The following is an 18,901-nucleotide window of genomic DNA, read 5'->3' on the forward strand; positions in this document are numbered from 1 at the left end:
TTCATTGATCTTCTCTATTGTTCTACTAAAGACAATGTGGCAGATATCTTCACCAAAAGCCTATTAGCACCTCTTTTCACACGTCACCGACATGGCTTGGGAATCGGACATTAAAACAATGTCAAGGGGGGTTGTAAAATGACATTGTTTCTTTTGTACTCCCATAGGTTGCTATATCCACACATGGATAAATTTGTGCAACCATGGTATTTTAGGTACAACAGGTACTTCTGAGATCATTCTAGAGTACTTCTGTGCAACCATGGTACTTTAGATACAACAGGTACTTTTGAGATCATTCTAGAGTACTTCAGCCATATCATTGAGGGGGGATTTGTAGACACATACAATGATATGGTGGTGTAGGATAGACTAGGACTTGGTCTATTTTGTGTGTAGTACTTGGGTACTATAGATACCAAGTACTTGTACTTCATTTTGATTGAGCATTCTATTGGAGTTTCTGTGTGATCACTTCTTGCTCACTTGTGTTCACAATCTTTCTCCATTTATTCCTTCACCTAGAAACTTGTGTGACGAAACCTTGCTGAAGGCTGAACATAGGAGCAAAATGGGAGAAGAAGGAGTGGAAAGCAGATGGTCTCTAGCTACACCATGATCGAAGAGCCAATGAAGAAGCCACTAGGTCGAAGTAGATTGACATGGAGGACCAAGAGTAAGGTACCTTGGCTTCCCTAAGAGTTTGCACATGGGGAGTCATCATCCACCACCAGGAAGTTGGTGTTAGAAACGAGATCATCACCTAAATTCTTTTCTTTCCCCCCCAAAAAAAGACTTCGATTAAGTATGAACAAAATCTGCGAAAGCAAGCTCAAAGCGAAAATACATCATGCAATGCATGAGGGGAAAAACCTCCTCAAAAAGAGGTGGAAAATATCCAGGTTAAGGCTGAAGATGCCATCTCGACCCTGCAGTAGACTTAGAGAAAAAGGGGGAGCCTTCCACTCTCTACAAAATGTAGCCCTCCTAGCAGAAACTGCATAAGAGGACCCATGCATGCTCGCCCAAATGGTCTGCCCATATACTGGACAAAGTGTGAGAAGCGTGAACCTAAGATCGATCCAATGCCTCTGTGCATCTAGCTCTCCACATATGCCACGTGATAATACTCGTTAATATCTCCCAAGAAGAATCCACGGAGACATGAACAGCTCTAAAAGGTGAGGTAAGAACATCATCTAGAGAGCATGGCTCAACTAAGTGGCGTCGAATTGATAAGGCCCAAGAAGAGTCATGTTTCTCATAAAAAACCTAAGGCTCCGTAAGAGAGAGCCAAGCAAACTGAGCCCCAAGTCATGAAGAAGGGTGAATGGACAAGACAAAAGTATTGAAAATCCTGGCTATTCCCCTCCAAATAATCGACACCTATCTGCAATCCCATAACCAATGTTGAATTGACTCCACAGCAGAAATGCAACGAGGACAAGTAGGATTGACTCCGAACTTGGATCTCCACAGGTTCACTGCAATTCCACCATGAATAGAAAGCCAAAATGAAAGAGCAATTTTTCTAATCCTACGGGATTTCCAGAGTCTCTTCTTCTGCAAGTCAATAGAAATTTCAAACCCCTCCCAATGGGGAGCTATGGAGGGCCTCCAACCTCTACAACTTAGTTGAAATCTCCTGTCATTGCTAATAGTGTAACAAAAGAAGGGGAGGCTCTTCTCTCGGTGCCCTTCATCAATCCACTCACTCTCCCCAGGATCCCACTATAAGAAATTTATGGAAACACCCCCATAAAGTCACAATCTCCAAGCACCTAGGATAAGAAAGATGCGGGTGAGGATCTATGTACCACTCGGAGTGTGAACCATGCTCCACAAGACCAATAATCCTGAAAGGATGAAATGCAACCTCTAATAAAACATCATCCACGATCTACACGGCTTGCCTCCTGCAAGGACATCAAAAGCCAGGGCATCCTCATCAGCACCACAAAGAGCAATGACCTATAGAGGAATGCCTTCTCTTGTGAAATCTCCCATCCAAGTGGAACATGATATAGGCATATCATATGTGTCCCTCCAATCCAATGGAATAGCTCCAACAATTTGCTGAATTCTACCTGCACTTCCTCTGAGATTGCTTACCAACTGAGCCTTACAGTGCTCTGGAAGCTTTTTGAAAGCTTTCTGTAGAGGCAGGGCCCCTCTCAGACTTGAACCACTGCATCTAGTGAGAGGTACCAAGTGGTCTGCCATCCTCATCAAGTATGCTATCGTTCCACATGACAGGCTGCCTATTGATCTCTTCACAAGCGGAAGGGGGAACTCTCTAAAGGAAACTCTTGAAGCTGGCCCAAGCTTTCAGGATAGTAGCTATGAGAGGGGAAGAAGGAGACCTGAGGTGGGCTGAAGTAAAAATCCATCTGGTACTATCCATCCAATGTCCTTCTGAATTAGGTGTACAAGACTGTATGTGAAGTCCTTCCAAGGCTCTTGCCCAAGCATAAGTCCCCTCACCACCATCTTGGGCTGAAGTAAAAATCCATCTGGTACTATCCATCCAATATACTTCTGAATTAGGTGTACAAGACTGTATGTGAAGTCCTTCCAAGGCTTTTGCCCAGGCATAAGTCCCCTCACCACCATCTTGCAGAGCAAGGCCCTACACTATAAATTTGGATCTATGATGTTAAGACCCCCTTTGTGTGTGGGTAGAATCAAGGTCTCCCAAGCCACCTTGGCTATAACTCGGTTGTGCCATCAAGTCCACTTCATAAAAAGCCCCTTATAGGTCTTTTGAGCTGAGTGATACAATCCCTGGAATAGCACCAGCAAGAGCATACAAACCAACCCTTGGCCAATAAAACCTAGTTACCACCACTACTCTAGAGGCAAGGTCAAGCTTGGCAAAAACGAAGCTTATCCTTACACTCTCCAACACAGAAGCAAACTGCTCTGATGGAGAGATACCCATACCAACCTGGCATCCCAAATTTCTGATGGGAACACCCGTCTGAATCCAAGTGAAGCCAATGTCATGCTCCCAATCTGGGGTATCCTCGCCACTAATCCAAAAGCCTTAGGCCAATTGATGTGTGCCCCTACAGAACGGTATAAAATAAATGCAAGGCTGTCTTGAAAGAAGTGACGTCTGTGGCATGGCATAAAAAAAAACAAAGGTGTCATGTGTCAACCTCACTGTCTAGAAGCTCTTCTTCCCTTCTGAGGGGAATTCTTAATCCCAAAAATATTAGTTGAGATCTAATGTAAATACTCATAGCTTCAGCCACACACAAAAAGAAAAAAGGAGCTAGAGGGAATCCCTGGCGGACTAATCTAGAAACCTAGAACCTCTCTCCCTTGACCCCGCCAATAAGCACTTGGCTGCAGGCTGATCTGTATAAGAGGAAACCCCTCTAATCCATGCATCTGTACATCGAAAGTGAAGAAGGGTGCCCTCCAAAAAGCCCCAATCTACTCTATCATAAGTTTTCTCAAAATCCAAGAGTAGAATGGCCAGCCTTTGGCTGCTCTGCCCACTCAGATGCTTCCCAAAATGAGAAGACATTATAAAAAATGCTTCTATCATGCACGAAGCCCGTCTACGCATCTCATTCTAAGATCTAGAAGTAGGGGCTGCGAAAGTAGGCTGAAGTGCCCAAAAGAGCAATAGACCTCCACTGAGACACTAAATTTCTACTTCCCCCCCTTGAAATAAGATGAATGAGACAATCTGTAAGTGAGCCTAGTATCTCACTAGAGACCCAACGCCTTGCAGGGCTGAATCCCAATCTTATCCCAAAAATTAATAAAGGAGGGAGTAAGCCCATACGAACCCAGAAACTTTCCCTTATGAAGGGCAAGAAGCGCAGTCCTGAACTCTATATGGGTGAAAGGTGCATCAAGTGAGACCTGCATATCTTGTTTCACCTACGTAGGAATATATTGCCATATCTGGCATCATCTTTGGCTTGTGTGTCATGATTTGCTGTGAGAAGGGAGGCTTTAAAATCTGTAGCTACGTGCATGATGTCATCAAAATCTGTTTGCAATACCCCGTCTGCGTCATTAAGATGTGAGACACTCTCCCTACTATATCTGGGGCCAATAGCAAAGCAAAAGTGTTTATTGACTCTCCCTCCTATTTAAGTCCAAAATGACTTGTGTGCATGAAAGACATACACTGCACTCTCATCTAGCAATATCTGCTGATGAGCTCTTGCTACTGCAGCATGTCGCTCTTGAATCCAAGCATTTGTAGCCCGTTTTTGCTCTTCCCTCTACAGGGCTACCAACGATTTCACTTGTAGCCCGTTTTTACATTATAATTGACGGTTTGGGACTAGCTTTTGTTCTCCTATTGCTTTTTTACTGTTGAGATATAATACATTTTATTTTTTATAAGATGTATTTACACTTGATTTCCCAAGGAAGCTTTGATATCTTTTAACAAGTGCATTAAATTAATGTTTAATTTAAATTTTTCTAAGCCTTGCGTTAATAAAGTGTACATAATGGTTGTATAGTATATGCATAATATTGAAAATAAACATCAAGGTAATAGAGCACAAGCTTTTGGGTTCTTTCATCACTTAAAGACTATTCAAAAGAAATATATAATTTCACATAGTATAGTGGGTTCAGCCCTTTACTTGAGTATGATATCCGTTAGGCAATTGAATAATAAATGAATGAGCATTTGCCGCTTCTGCAGCCTGTTCAATCTCCCTCATTGTGGCATCTTCTCTTCCATATGCGATATTTTCCATTATACTTGTTGCAAACAATGCAGGTTCTTGTCCTACTAGACCAACTTGTGTTCGAAGCCACTTCAAATTCAAATCTTTTAAGTTTACCCCATCCAAAAATATTTCACCTGCAACAAAAAACATGAATTTTTTAGAGTTTTGGAGAATGTTTATAAACATTTCTTTTTTAATCCTAGAGAACTTGATAATCTTATGTGCATATGCATGCATGTTCATTTGCACTTGTGCACGTGCACGTGTGCGTGAGAGAGAGAGAGAAAGAGAGAGAGAGAGCGAGAGAGAGAGAGAGATTATTAATGTCCATAGGAGACCAATAGGTCTATGGGACAGCAAAAAGTCAGATAGTACATCTGTCCAGGGAGGGCACAAGGCAGCTCCCAAAGAGTACATAAAGCTACTCCAGGTTATTATAAGATACCAACTTTGTAGGACAATAAACGGCCATACATCATTTTAATACTTAATGTATTTTGGTTTTAATTTAAGGTCCTTGATGAGGGCCATGGCCTCATGATGTATTGCCCATTTTCCATCCTTTGTAGCAGCCTTGACCTTGGCTAATGCCTTTTGGCTTAGTGAGCTCGTGTGTGTTCTTTGGCTGTCCATATCTTGGTCCCTTTCAGCTTGTAAGGATTCATATATCTTGTGTGCTGAGTGTGCCCTCTAGAGTGGCGAATGTTAGTTGTGACATTTGTTCCATCTTGTCTTCCTCTGGCCATCCAATGCTAGGGGCGCATGCCTTGATTTGTGCTAGAGTCCCACTGTTTGTATCCTCCTCGCTGCACCACTTCAGGGAGGCCTCCTATCCAATCTTTAGTGCATTGCAGTTTTTGGCTTCGTGCTCCTTAATCTCATCCTGAACATTAGTGCTATTTACCTTTGTGTCCCTGTCTACAATGACTTGCATCTTGATTGTTGCACTCCTCTATGAACAAGATCCTTGATTGTAGAGACAGAAAGGACATACCTCCCTCCCACCCTGAGACAGAATTAGAGAAGGAAGGACATACTCTCCAAACTCTAAAGAAAGTGTTCCTCCTAGCAGAGGTTGCTCTCGATGACCCATGCATGCTCGCCCAAATGGCCATCAAGGTATGTATATTATCGGTCCAAATACTGGCCGATGTCTGAGAGGGGTGAACTTGGGATCCATCCAATGCCTTTGTACATCTGGCTCTCCAAATATGCCAAGCTGCAATACTCGCCAGAATCTCCCACGATGTGTCTACTGAAGCATGTGCAGCTCTGAAAGGAGTAAAAGCAACATCCTATAGGGAACATGACTCTACTAAGTGTCGACGAGCTAAAAAATCCCCATCTGAATCATGTCCCTCGAAAAAGGCCGGAGGCCCCGTAAGAGAAAGCCTAGCCACTAAACCCCAGGACATGAAGAAGGAAGTATGGAAAGTACACAATATCCTCGCAACACTCTTCTAGATCGTCCTCGCCTGTCTGCACCCCCAAAGACAGCGTTGAACTGTCTCAATCGCAGAATGGCAACGAGTTAATGTAGGGTTAGCCCCAAACCCCTTGAAGGATATCATCAGAAGACATATGTAGCCTCCCTCTAGAGGGAACATAAAAAACCAGGGCATCCTCATGTGCATCCCGCAAAGCAATAACGTGAATAGGAATACCCGTCCCAGTGAAAGCACTCAACGAAGTGGAATCCATAAGGGGCATAACATTTGTAATCATCTACTCCACTGGAATATCTGCATCAATTTGTTGAATCTTCCTTGCACTCCCTCTGAGATGACCAATCAATAAAACTCTCCAATCCTCTGGAAGCTTTCTGAAAGCTTTTCAAGATTCCATAGTGGATTCAAGGCCTCTCTCCCATCTGGACCATTGCATATAAATGTGAAGTGCCTAGTGGTTTGCGTTGCTCATCAAGTATGCTTTTATTCCACATAATGGGCTGCCTATAAATTTCTTCGCGAGAGGAGGGTGGCACTCTCCGAGGTGTACTTCTAAAGCTAACCCAAGATCTTAGAATGTTAGCCATAAGAGGAGAGGAGGGAGGTCTGAGCGGTGCTGAATAAAAATCCATCTAGTGCTCTCCATCCAATCTCCTCTTGAGGTGGGAGTACATGTCTGTATGTTGCGTATGAAAAAATCCTTCCAAGGCTCCTGTCTAGACCACCATCTTACAGAGCAGGGTCCTTTGCACTGCAAGTCTGGGTCAATGATATTCCCCTTCCCCGATGGGGAGTATGAAGGTCTCCAAAGCCACCCTGGCTATGGCATTTGTCGTCCCATCAAGTCCACTCCATAAAATGTTTATAGGTCTCTTGAGCTTTAGTGTGTGTATTTTGGAGTTTTAGTGTGTTCTAGTACTTGGACTATATATACCAAGTACTTGTACCTCATTTGGTTGAACATTTCAGTTGGAGTTCCCTTGTGTTCACTTCTTGTTGTGTTGTGTTCACAACTCTTCTCCATTCTTGTTCCTACATGTGGTATCAGAGCTAGTCATCCATCCCACCTCCTTCCCGTCCTCCCACGTGCTCCCGTCGCACTTCTAGTGTGGAGAAGAAGGTTCCATTGCTGGGTGACTTCGTTTCAGCTCACCCACAACCAACCATAACAGTCCAGCAGCTGGTTTTTAAGTTTTTGAGGTCCGATTTCGATGCTTTTGAGCTCCCCGCACACAAAGAAGACTGTCCCACTGTTGCACATTCGTCAATTTCGTACAACTTTATGTACTACGTACAGACGTTCATGCGACTATGCAGACCTGTATGGTCAACCCACAGAACTTCCCAAAACTCGATTTGGAGCTGTTTTTGGCATTTTTTGGACTTTTTCCAGTCATCCGGGCCTCCTACTGCTGCTCCCCAGACCTGTGTACCTACTACAGCACATCTCATCCGCTTCATCCTCAGCTCCAGCCCTTACTTTAGCCTTTACTTCAGCTGACACCCTTGCTTCAATCTTGGTCCTTGCATTCCCTCATTTCCAGCCTCTTCATCGCGTACTTGCATCTCTAGTTGGTACTTGCACCCCGTGCATTCAGTTGCCTTGCACACAGGTCTTCAGAGTATTTGGAATACAGGTACATTTGGAAAAGATTGAGTGTGTGTATTTGGGAGATTTTTGGAGCTGAGAATTCAGCTCAATCTATTGCTCAGGCGTTGTGCATTTGAAGCCCAATGTTGGCTGTTAGTGAGTGCACTTTTGGATGCCTACTGAGAAATACATTGCTATCGCATTGTGAGCCAGTGCTTGGCTGAGGTTCAGGACACTTTTTGGGTCAGATTATATTGCATTTGAGCCATTGTTTGGCGTTGCATTTTGAGCAAGAGCTTGGCTGTGTTTGAGGATTCCTGTGTGCAGTGACACTTGTGCTTGATTGCATTGTTATTCCGGAAGGGAATTGTGCTTTGTGAAAGCATTTTCTAGGGCAGATTTTGTCATTTTCTTTGTGGAAGTGAATTTGCTTTTTTTCTTGAGCTCGCAGCAAAGATGTCTCAATCAGACAATTTTGGCATGATGTCCGGAGGGGATAAGTTGGATAGACCCAACTATGCTTTATGGTGCTTTATGCTGAAAAATGTTTTGGTCGGTAAGGGCCTATGGGATATTGTGAGTGGCGATGAGACTAGGCCAGGTGGTCCTGTGACTGGCTCATCTTCAAACATCACTCAGACTTCTACTCCTACTGCCACTCCATGTCAGGCAATTCGGGAGGAGCAGAGGAAGTTGATAGAAGGCACGCTCAGGCTATGTTTTACATTGCCTCTTCGGTGAAGAGACACATCATGACGACCATTAAGTCATGCAAGACATCAAAGGATGCATGGGATAAGATGGCCAATATGTACCATATAAAAAATGAGGCAAGGGTGATTACTTCAACAAACCAGCTCAAAGAATTAGAGATGCAGGAAGGGCAAACCATCACGGATCACATTGCAAAAATTACAGATTTGTGTGACCAGCTCGCAAGTATTGATCAGGAGATCGAGGCCAAGAAGTTAGTCTCGATCACTCTTAATAGCTTGGCACCATCATGGGGCACGTTTGTCACTTCATTGAGTATCATGCTAAGGGCGGCCCCTCTTTCTTTTGATGATCTGGTTGGGCTTTTGTTGCAAAAAGAGGAGAGGATCTCCAACTTTGCCAAATCATCTCAGAAGAGAGAGAAACCACTTAGTTTCAGGCCAAAGGGGGGAATTTTCAGAAAAAGCAACATGCCTATCAGCCCAAGCAAGAGGGGAATGCAAGCACAAGCTCATTTCCAAGTGCTGGTGAGAAAAAGGGGCGATGAAATTATTGCAAAGCAGCCGGGACATTTCATTGCTGAATGCCAAAAGCACATTACAAATGAAAGGAAAAGGAAAAATCAGTCCAGTAGCAATTTTGTTGCACCAGCAGAGGGTGCAAATGCAGCCCCATGGGCACAGCTCAGGAGGATAGAGATTTTGTGTTTGCTGCAGTTTTGGACAGCATGGATGTTAGGGGGGATTTCGATGCCTGTATTCTCTCAAATGATGCCTCGTTTGTAGCCACTGAACATTGGTATTTGGATAGTAGTGCAAGCAAACACGTGACTCACCATAGGGAGTGGTTTGAGAATATTAAACCTGTTTCAGGCAAGCAGATTACGTGTGCGAATGATGCTTCGCAAGACATCACAGGAGTGGGAGATGTTCCCATCCTCTTGGATTCCGGAATGAAGAAGTATATCCGTGATGTCTGGTACGTCCCTAACTTGAGGAAGAACTTGATTTCAATTCCCTCAATTGCTCATGACCAAGCATATGTTGGTAGAGTCTCAGGATGATCAGTGCAGGATCAAAGATCCCAAGCAGGGCTATGAAATAGTGGCTACACGTACATACGAGAAAGGGCTCTATAAGCTTGATGCTCAGCCCTATTCTCAGCATGCAACTGACATTACATATGCCTCACAGGGTGATTTATGGCATGCTTGTTTTGGCCATGTGCATCATAGGGCATTATCGTATTTGCATATGTATGACATGGTCTAGGGATGGCCCGAATTACAGCAGCCAGGTCCTGATGTTTGTGAGGGTTGTGCACTTGGAAAGCTGCATGGTTTGCCTTCAAGAAAGATGGGGCAGCTTATGTAAAAGCTACATGAGTGTTGCAGATAGTGCATTCATATGTCCGTGGTCCAATGAATGTCAGAACTCACAGGGGGGCTGAATACTTTGTGACCTTCATTGATGATTATTCCAGGTTTACTTGGCTCTCTCCTGGTGAAAAACAAATCAGAAGTGTTTTATTGGTTTAAAGAGTTCAAGGCTTTGGCTGAGAACCAAACCAATTGCAGAATACAGACACTTTGTTCAGATAATGGGGGAGAGTATAAAAATCATGCATTTGAAGGTTACTTACAGGAAAATGGGATAAGGCATCACTTGACAGTGCCATACACACCTCAACATAATCCCATTGCAGAGAGGAAGAATAGAACCCTCATGGAAGTGACGAGGTGTATGCTGAAATTTAAGAGGATCTCCACACCATTTTGGGGGAAGCCATTGTTACAGCCACTTACATTCAGAACAAATGCCCAACCAAAGCATTGGTCACAAAGACTCCATTTGAGGCATTCTATGGGTACCAGCCCAAGGTGGATCACTTCAGAGTTTTTGGGTCGGTTGCATATGCTTTGATTCCAGCCCCAAATCAATCAAAGCTATATGACAAGAGTGTCAAATGCATATTTGTTGGGTATAGCACTGAGAGCAGAGGATTCAGACTCTACAACCCTGCCACAGCGGGCTGAAGGGTGTGGGAAGGGGAGGGAAATGGTGTGAGGGAGGGGGAGGGGGAGGGGGCTGAAGCGGGACAGGAGGCAGGCTGCAAGGGGCTGCAGCGAGCTGAGAGGAGAGAGGAGACGCTAGCAGAAGGAGGGGCTGAGGGAAGAGGGCAGCAAGGGTCGGGGAGGAGCATTAGCCATCTCTGCATTCTACTGTTTGACAATAACTATGTGGCAAATTCATGTGAGATCCTTTTAGAGGGTGGAGAGTCACTTATCTAGAATCATTAGGCTAATGCTTTGATCAATGGAAGATCAACTCCTAGATGAGCATGCAGGGAAGGTAGAGATCTCCCTTCTCGATGGTGGCTTGTAGGTCCACATTTTTCCAAGGGATTGTTCTTATTGTGTTGCCAATCCATGTTGATTTTCATTGAGCCATCAATAATTGTGTCTTAATTTTTACTCAATAAGTCTGTGGTGTCTAAGAGGAGTCTTTTAGTTTGATCACTATATTGACGACCCAAGAAGATGTCATTAATTTGTGATGAAAGGGAGGTTTTCCCCCCTTTGTGAAGCCAGTGTGAATAAACTCTAATTTATTTTTTTCCATGAAAAATACTTCTACCAAATATTAAAAAAACCCTGAAAGAGCAAATTGCTCTAATACACCATGCATCATTGCTTGAGAAAGATTGAGAGGGTCAAGTGTTATTCAAATGAAAGAGACAAGATTAAGGCTGAAAGTGCCACCTCAAACCTGTAGAGACCTCAAAGAAGAAAGGATAGCCATTCCCTAAGGAGAATATTCCTCATAGAAATAGCAGCCTTGGAAGGTCCTTGCGAGATAGCACATCCGACAAAAGTGAAGCTGGAGGAAAAGACAAAAGTGAAGCTGGAGGAAAAAGCATGAGGACTAGGGTTGAGAGCGGATGTAGTCTATGAAAAAAGCTTAGTGATAATTCAGTGTTAAAATAGAGGAGTCGTTGATGGTGAGGATGGTCACAAATCATGAGATTGGGAAAGGGGCCCCACAAGGTAGGCAAGGACACTACTTATGATGCCTTCACCTTACATATGGAAAGCTAGATCAGAAAGGCCGCCACTCCTACAATGTGTGAGCAATATCTCGATACTCTAATGACTCCTCTCCTACTTTGGCTGCTCTGCCCCTCCAACTATTTGCACCTTGTTCTCCTTAGCTCATTGCCTTTGTTGCCTCACATTGATCTTCGTGTTTTTCCTCTCAAATTTCAGAATTTTGTCTCTTTTCAGTGTGCTTGTTTCTCATCTTCCCTTACACTATTATGCATGCCATAGATTTTAAAAGGCTCCTTCCAGCGAGCTACTCCCATCGCTGCCCCCCGCCTCCGCTCTCTTCCACCATAACCCCTCCTGTTTTCCCCCTTCTCCTTGCCTTTCCTCTCACCCCTGCCTTCATCCCTTTTGTGCCTCTTCTTCAGGGTTTTTCTTCCACCTTAGCCTCGCCATTTGATTGTGGTTGCTGCTTCGCCAGTCCGTGTGGCTGGGCTGAGGTACCCAAGGCTCCCTTGTGCCTTCTTAGCTCCCTGGCAGCTTCCAAGCCAGCCTGTACTGGCCCTTAGACCTCCACCCTTTAGGTTGAGACCCTTTTTTTGGAGGCTGTAGGTGCCGCGAGCTCACTTGCAGGCCTGCTTGCGTCCCTTCCAAGATCTGCATAGCAGGCGGCTTCTCCTTCTAGGTGGCCGGTGACTCTTGGCTGCTTAGGGCTTTTCCTTCAGTGTGGGAGCACTCAGACTTGAGGCTATGGTTGATTTAGAAGCCTCTTTCTTGGTACTTTTGAGCAGAGTTTTCTCGGTCCTTTCACAACGCACAGCCCTCTTCTTGATGTGGCATTTTGTTCCCGCTTTTTTACAGCCCACTATAGTGTTTGGAGTAGCTTCCCTGCCTGTTGACCGGGTCTTGGTGCCGTACGTAATCGGGACTTGGTGCCGTACGTGATCGGGACCTGGTGCGGTACGCGATGGGGACTTGGCGCCGAGACTTAGTGTGGTACCTGACCAGAACTAGCTGCGGTATGACAATCTTGACCCACCATGGTTCCCTTGGCTGAGATGGAGAATTTATAGAGAGAATGCACATGTATACTATCTCTACTTGCTCCTCGTACCAGTGCCCTAGACCTCTGGTAACACTTTTAGAAGTGATAGGAACCCCCCTCGGACAATTTATGGCGATCACGGTGTGACACTACTGGTGTTGAGTAGCACGAGTGAAGTGGTATTCTAGGGTCCTAAAGGAGAGAGGTCTTATGAGAGTAGTTCTGATGCCCTTGAAGGATCTAGTGAGAGAACTAGGAGGTACTTAAGGAGAAGCATTCATGGTTACCGCGGAACGGCGTTCTGCCTTCCTGGAACGCCGGTCCGGAGCTGCAAGCGTGCCCGGAATGGGCGAAACGAGAGCGGAACGTGTCTATCAGGCGGAACGTGCCGGAACGTAGGGCGGAACGCACGTTCCGGGCGTTCCGGCCTGTGTGCTCCTGCGCGACGGCGGCGGCGGCGGTTAGATAAGCTGCTGCGACTGTTTTTTGGCTCGTTTGTTGAGCCTGCTACCTTCCTCCTTTGCTGTCCCTACTGCCTGAGTCCTCTTGGCTGCCCCACACTCTCCTCATGCAATGTACTTTCTTTTCGGTTTCAATTTGGAGTCTGGACTCTAGAGTCTTTAAATTTTTAATGTTTAAGACTTTAAAGTTTAATCTTGGATATTTTAAATGTTTTGTCATATGACGTGGCATTCCCCGACGTTCCCGATCTGCTCCCGTTCCCGTTCCCGCTCCCGTTCTAGCATCTGACGCTCTCGAAACGTTCCCGTTCCGTGGAAACTATGGAAGCATTATGTGCAACAGAAGTCCTTGAAGTCCTCAGGGCGCGAGCACCCATTGGAGTAGTGGCAAGAGCAATTAACTTCATCAAATCTCTCATTTCCTTGGACGCGCAGGATCCCTGGTGGTCAGATTAGGATTCTAAAAAAGAAGTGGTGCAAAGCAAAGAGCGGGTGAAAGAGGAATATACGAAGGACGAAGGCTCATTAGGTGCTCATCCCAGTCCCCCCTTCTCATCAGGTGCTCATCCAAGGTGCTCATCCAGCTCAAGACAATCCCCCCTTCTCCTCTTGCAATGACGTCTTCATCAACAACCGCTTTTACGAAGGTCGTGTCTCCTCTTGCATCGGACTCAAGATTTGCATTCCTATCAAGTCTTGCTTCTACATTCATCCCCTGTGGGTACTCATTTTGCCCCGGTCATGTCCTTAACTTCAATGAAACGACGCAGCCAAACACATTCGATTGTCACTGTGAAAGCTGCCATATACTCAGCTTCACATGAGGAAGTAGCATGTCATCTGCATAAAGAATGATGACCAAATATCCCCCACATCCTTCTTGATGTAGAGGGTGCTTTCTATGGGACTATTGTGTAACCCCTTACTTGCCAGGAAGGCATCAATCTTGGCATACCATACACGTGGGGCTTGTTTCAGCCCATATAAAGCTTTATTAAGCTTGCAAACTTGAAGTGCATTGCCCGAAAGTTCAAAGCCAAGAGGTTGTTTGACATAAACCTCTTCCTGCAACAAGTCCCTATTAAGGAAAGCTGTTTTTATGTCCAACTGATGGACATTCCAAACAAAATTTGCAGCCATGGCAATAACTGACCTAATGGTTGTCATCCGGGATGTAGGAGCAAAGTCTCCTTATAATCTATGCTCTTTTTCTGAGCATAGCCTTTGGCAACCAGTCGTGCCTTGTACCTTTCCATGGACCCATCTGGCTTCCTTTTCACTTTGAAAACCCATTTGGTACCAATGGCATGTTTCCCTGGTGGCAAATCCACAACATCCCAAGCCTGATTTTTCTCAATGGATTGCAATTCATTGTGCATGGCATTCATCCGGTGCACATTATCCTTGGCTTCTTCAAAAGTGTCAGGTTCTTCTTCATCAAGAAGAGTACCTGCATAAGATGTCTCAACAGAAAGAGCCCCCCCTGTGTGCCTTACTGCACTTCCGCCAGGCAAAGGTGCCTGAAGTCTACTCTCCCTGAGAGTCTATAGCAACCAATTCGAAACTGTTTTGGCTGCATGTATTCTTGAATCTCTTACCTAACAACATCATCCATTGCCTGTAGAGGAACAGAATCAGCATGTGGCTGAATCGGGGCATGTGGATCAGGTGGAGGTTGCTATAAATTCTGATTTTCAGCATGAGCCTCAGCTAGGGGGAACCAAAAGCTATAGGAAGCATCCCCTCAAAAACATCATCTGAAGAAGCTGGAATAGTGAGTTCGGCATGTGTATAAGCTGAATTCTCTAAAAAAATAACATCTCTACTCACACGTGTGGTAGGATTGTAGAGACGATAGCCTTTGTTGCTTTGTGCACTATACCCAACAAAGATACACTTTAGTGCCTTATCTGACAACTTATGTCGAAACTCCACAGGCACGTGGGCATATGCAACACAACCAAAAACACGAAAGTGTTCCATTGAAGGCTTTCTCCCATGCCAAGCCTCATAGGGAGTGATTGTCTTGAAAGCCTCTGTGGGAGCCCAAAATCTATGAGGCAACTTCTTGCTAGTAAGCATGCATCTATCCATCTCCATGAGAGTGCGATTTTTCCGCTCAGCTTTGCCATTTTGCTGAGGGTTAAGCCTCACTGTAAGCTGATGTGTGATGCCTTTCTCTTTCAAAAATGCCTCAAATTCATGAGACATATACTCCCCCCCTCTGTCAATGCAAAGTGTTTGCACCTTGAGTCCTATCTCATTTTCAACCATGGCTACAAAGTGTTTGAAATGCATAGACACATCTGATTTTTTCTTCAAGCCATAGACCCGAGTATAATTTGAGTAGTCATCTATAAATGTAACATAATATAGATAACCACCAAAAGCATGTGTCCTCATGGGACCACAGACATCACTGTGTATGAGCTGTAATTTGCGAGTAGCTTGTACTGCACCATCCTTTTTAAAGGGAAATCTATGCATCTTACCAAGGATGCATCCCTCACAGGCATGAGGAGGAGGTGACTCCAAAGGAGGCAATGCATCAACCATAGCATGCTTCTGAAGTGTCATCAAGCTGCCATAGCTCATGTGCCCATACCTGGCATGCCATAACTCCGCATTCTGCATGGCAGCAGTGGGAGTGCTTACTGCAAGTGCAAGATCGGATCTTTTCTCATAAATATCAAGTTGAAAAAGACCCCGATACAAAGTGCCAGCCAACATCAAAGAATAATCATTCTCTTTGTCTCGGACTACATACTTAGCATCATCAAATATGACCTGAAATCCTCCTCGATTGAGAGAGGACACTAAAAGTAAATTCTTCTTTATACCTGGCACATAAAGAACATTAGTAATCCTTAAATATGTGCCATCCGTGGAGGTAAGTATGATGTCACCCACTCCACACACTGAATAAGAAGAATTGTTTGCACATGTAACCTTCTTTTTAGCGGGTGGTGCATGCAAAGATGCAAAAAGACTCTTCCTTGAAGTGATGTGCTTGGAAGCACCACTATCAAAGTACCAGGTGTTAAATGTCTCATTGACATTGAAAGAGCATGCATCCTCCGAAGGGTCATAGCTGCAAGTCAGGAAAGCATACGAGTCATCGTCAAGAGTGGCTGTAGTATCTGAACCAGCCACTGGAAAATCTGAAATGCAAGACAAAAAGGCATAATCCTCTTCTATAAAGTTGGCTATAACATCCCCTTCTTCATGTGCATTAGGAGCTGATGCATCTGAGACAACAACCGAACTTGAATCCTTTTTCTTCTCCTTTGCTATTCGCTTCTTGCATTCACCAATGTAGTGATGCGGCTTCTTGCAGTGGTAACAAATGCCCTTCCTCTTTGGCTTCTCTGCATCACCTTTGGCCTTATGAGAGGGTTTTCCACAATCAGCTTTATGCTGATGTGCGGGCTGATTTCCATGTTGCTTTTGCTGCCCTTTCCCTTTGGGCCTGAACTTTGAAAGCATGGCATGCTCACCACAGCCCGTGTGGCCATGTTCTTTCTTGTTTGCTCTTCCTGCAACAAGAGTCCTACCAACTCGTTAAAAGAAAGAGGATTGATAACTCCCTCAATGACAAATTCAGCGAGGTATGAAAACCGAGATAGGACTCAAGAAGAGAATTCGGAGTGGTGGTAATCATCTCTCAATCCGGAATAATCTCATCTATATTCAGCAACTGTTCCCTCAAATCCTGAAGCTTGGTGAGATGAATATTCATGGAATCACCCTCATCCATGTGTGTATGAGATAGCTCTCTCTTCAAGAATGAGACTCCGGTATCATTTCTTGCTGCAAACATGCTCTCTAAAATGTCCCAAGCTGCCTTCAAGGTCTTGCATGACCGAATGTGAGGAATAATAAACCTCTTGACAGAAAGAGAAATGACTGAAAGAGATTGTGCATCCCGTGAAACCCACCTAATCTGTTCAGCTGTGGGAGCCACCAAAGTAGCAGCTGCTACTCCTACCACTTGTCCTGCACCTTGACCTCTACCCCTACCGCACCTGTAGGAGTGACAGGTGTAACCACAGTTTCTGGCCTTGTCTCATCTCCATTGACATAATCCAATAGATGTCTCCCAACTAGAATGTCGCGCACCATAAAGCTCCACAAGGAGTAGTTGGTACCATCTAACTTATCCTCCTGTGTGAGGAATCCAAAGACCTCATTGGGATTGTTATGAGCCATATCTTCCAGACAACTCAAAAATGCAGCAAACTGGACAAGTGAAATCCCTTCCTGGGATGTAAATTGCACAACCAAAGTCTGCAAAAATCTGCCCAAAATGACAATTGCTGTCACAGCCTATCAAAGGCGCTTAAAATGCACCAAAATGCTCTGCAAATACCCAAAATCTGCAAAATCTATCTGCTGCAAAGTAATGGCAAAAGTCTGCAATGTGACTCAAACTGAGTCCAAAACTTCTTGCAAAGCTCCCAAATAATTTGTCCACTGCCAAATTGCATCCAAAATGCAAAATCCCCAAATTCCTGGAAGAAACTGTAACTGAAGAGGAAAAATTGACCAAAAGCCCCAAATTTTGTCTGCAAGATTGCAAGCAGAACCAAATTTTGGAGCAAATTCTGCAACTTGATTGCAATGCCTGCAAAAAATAAAAATGCTCCAAATGTGCTTCCAAAATCTATGCCAAACAATGGCTATCTCCCTGCAAAGGAAAATGTTTGCAAAGTGATCCTACAAGGAAAACTTGCAGAATGTACAGACACCTTCAAACCTTTCTAGAGAAGCATAACCATGTAATAGCTTGTGAGTGCAGACTTGGGTGTCATTTTGATTTCTACTCCCTTGCTCTACTAGGTACATGCAAGGCAAACATCCATCCCATTTGCTCCACCATGTTTGTTGCAAGCATCCTCAATGCCCCTAATGAATCATGGACGATAATCTACTCTTGGTCAGGTGGTCTAGCAAAGCTAAGGTGAGTGTATGCGTGATCATGGTAAGCAACATTTTATCATGGAAAGAGTCCTCATCAAGGTTTCCCATTCGCCTTTTAAATCCTAGATATATTCCTCACATGACACAATTCTTCTTCGGTCCCTTCTTCCTGCTGCAAGATCCCCTTGTTTATAATTAATTGTGAATGATGACAATAGTGGTAGCTCCTACAAGTAGTGAGAGCTTGCTATTATTCCAATCCTTCTCATGGTGCTCTAAATTAGAATCAACCCTAAAAAGAGAGGACAGAAGAGCTCATCTGCAGTCTCCTATACTGCATAAGATCCTTTATGTGTGATCCCACTCCTATTTGCTGCCTACTCAAAGAGGTGGATCTGCAGGTGCCTCAGTGCTTGAATGAAAACATCATTGTTTAACTCGAGACTTCGGATCTGCTCACTTGTTGTCTGATGGAAGTCCCGCTGCACCCTTTTGATAATCTCTAGAAGGGGCATCGATGGCTGGAGGCATATTCCCAAACCTTGGTGCCCCTATTGATTCATCCGTTGATGGCGCGTTAACTCCTTTTGGTATGATGCGCATCGAGGAAATGGCTCCTAATGGTCTAGCAATTTGTAAATTGGCCATCCTAACCTTAAACAGTATAGGGTGAGTGACCATGAGATCTAACTTTAAAACAATTGACTCAGACATCATATTTTCATACTGCTCCATCATCACAAAGGCTAGCCTAGAGTATGCACATTGAGTTGCATCTACAGCATGAGTGACTTATTGCATGCACTGGTATCAATTGTGAAGCATAGATTTGCAGTAGCTGTTCCCTGCAGTGATGGATGTGAACATGTGCACGCATTTTATAGTCATGCATCATTATCTTTAGGATTGTTGGCCTGTAGGCAGATCATAGGCTGAAACATGGATTGTTGACATTAAAACATTGCAGTAA

General features: G+C 44.4%; 1 protein-coding gene across 1 annotated transcript in view; it reads right to left on the reverse strand.

Moving 5' to 3' along the window:
* LOC147900014 (ABC transporter B family member 19-like) overlaps positions 1-18,901 on the reverse strand; it is a 159,723-nt gene that overhangs the window by 49,138 nt on the left and 91,684 nt on the right. The window contains exon 7 of the mRNA XM_087376561.1: positions 4,620-4,843. Within this exon, the coding sequence (XP_087232687.1) occupies positions 4,620-4,843 (224 nt within the window). The remainder of the gene's footprint in view (positions 1-4,619; positions 4,844-18,901) is intronic.

The sequence above is a fragment of the Dipteris shenzhenensis genome, chromosome 7 (genome assembly GCF_047967505.1).
Source record: "Dipteris shenzhenensis isolate YYH24624 ecotype China chromosome 7, Dip_SZ_1.0, whole genome shotgun sequence".
Classification (NCBI taxonomy): Eukaryota; Viridiplantae; Streptophyta; class Polypodiopsida; order Gleicheniales; family Dipteridaceae; genus Dipteris; species Dipteris shenzhenensis.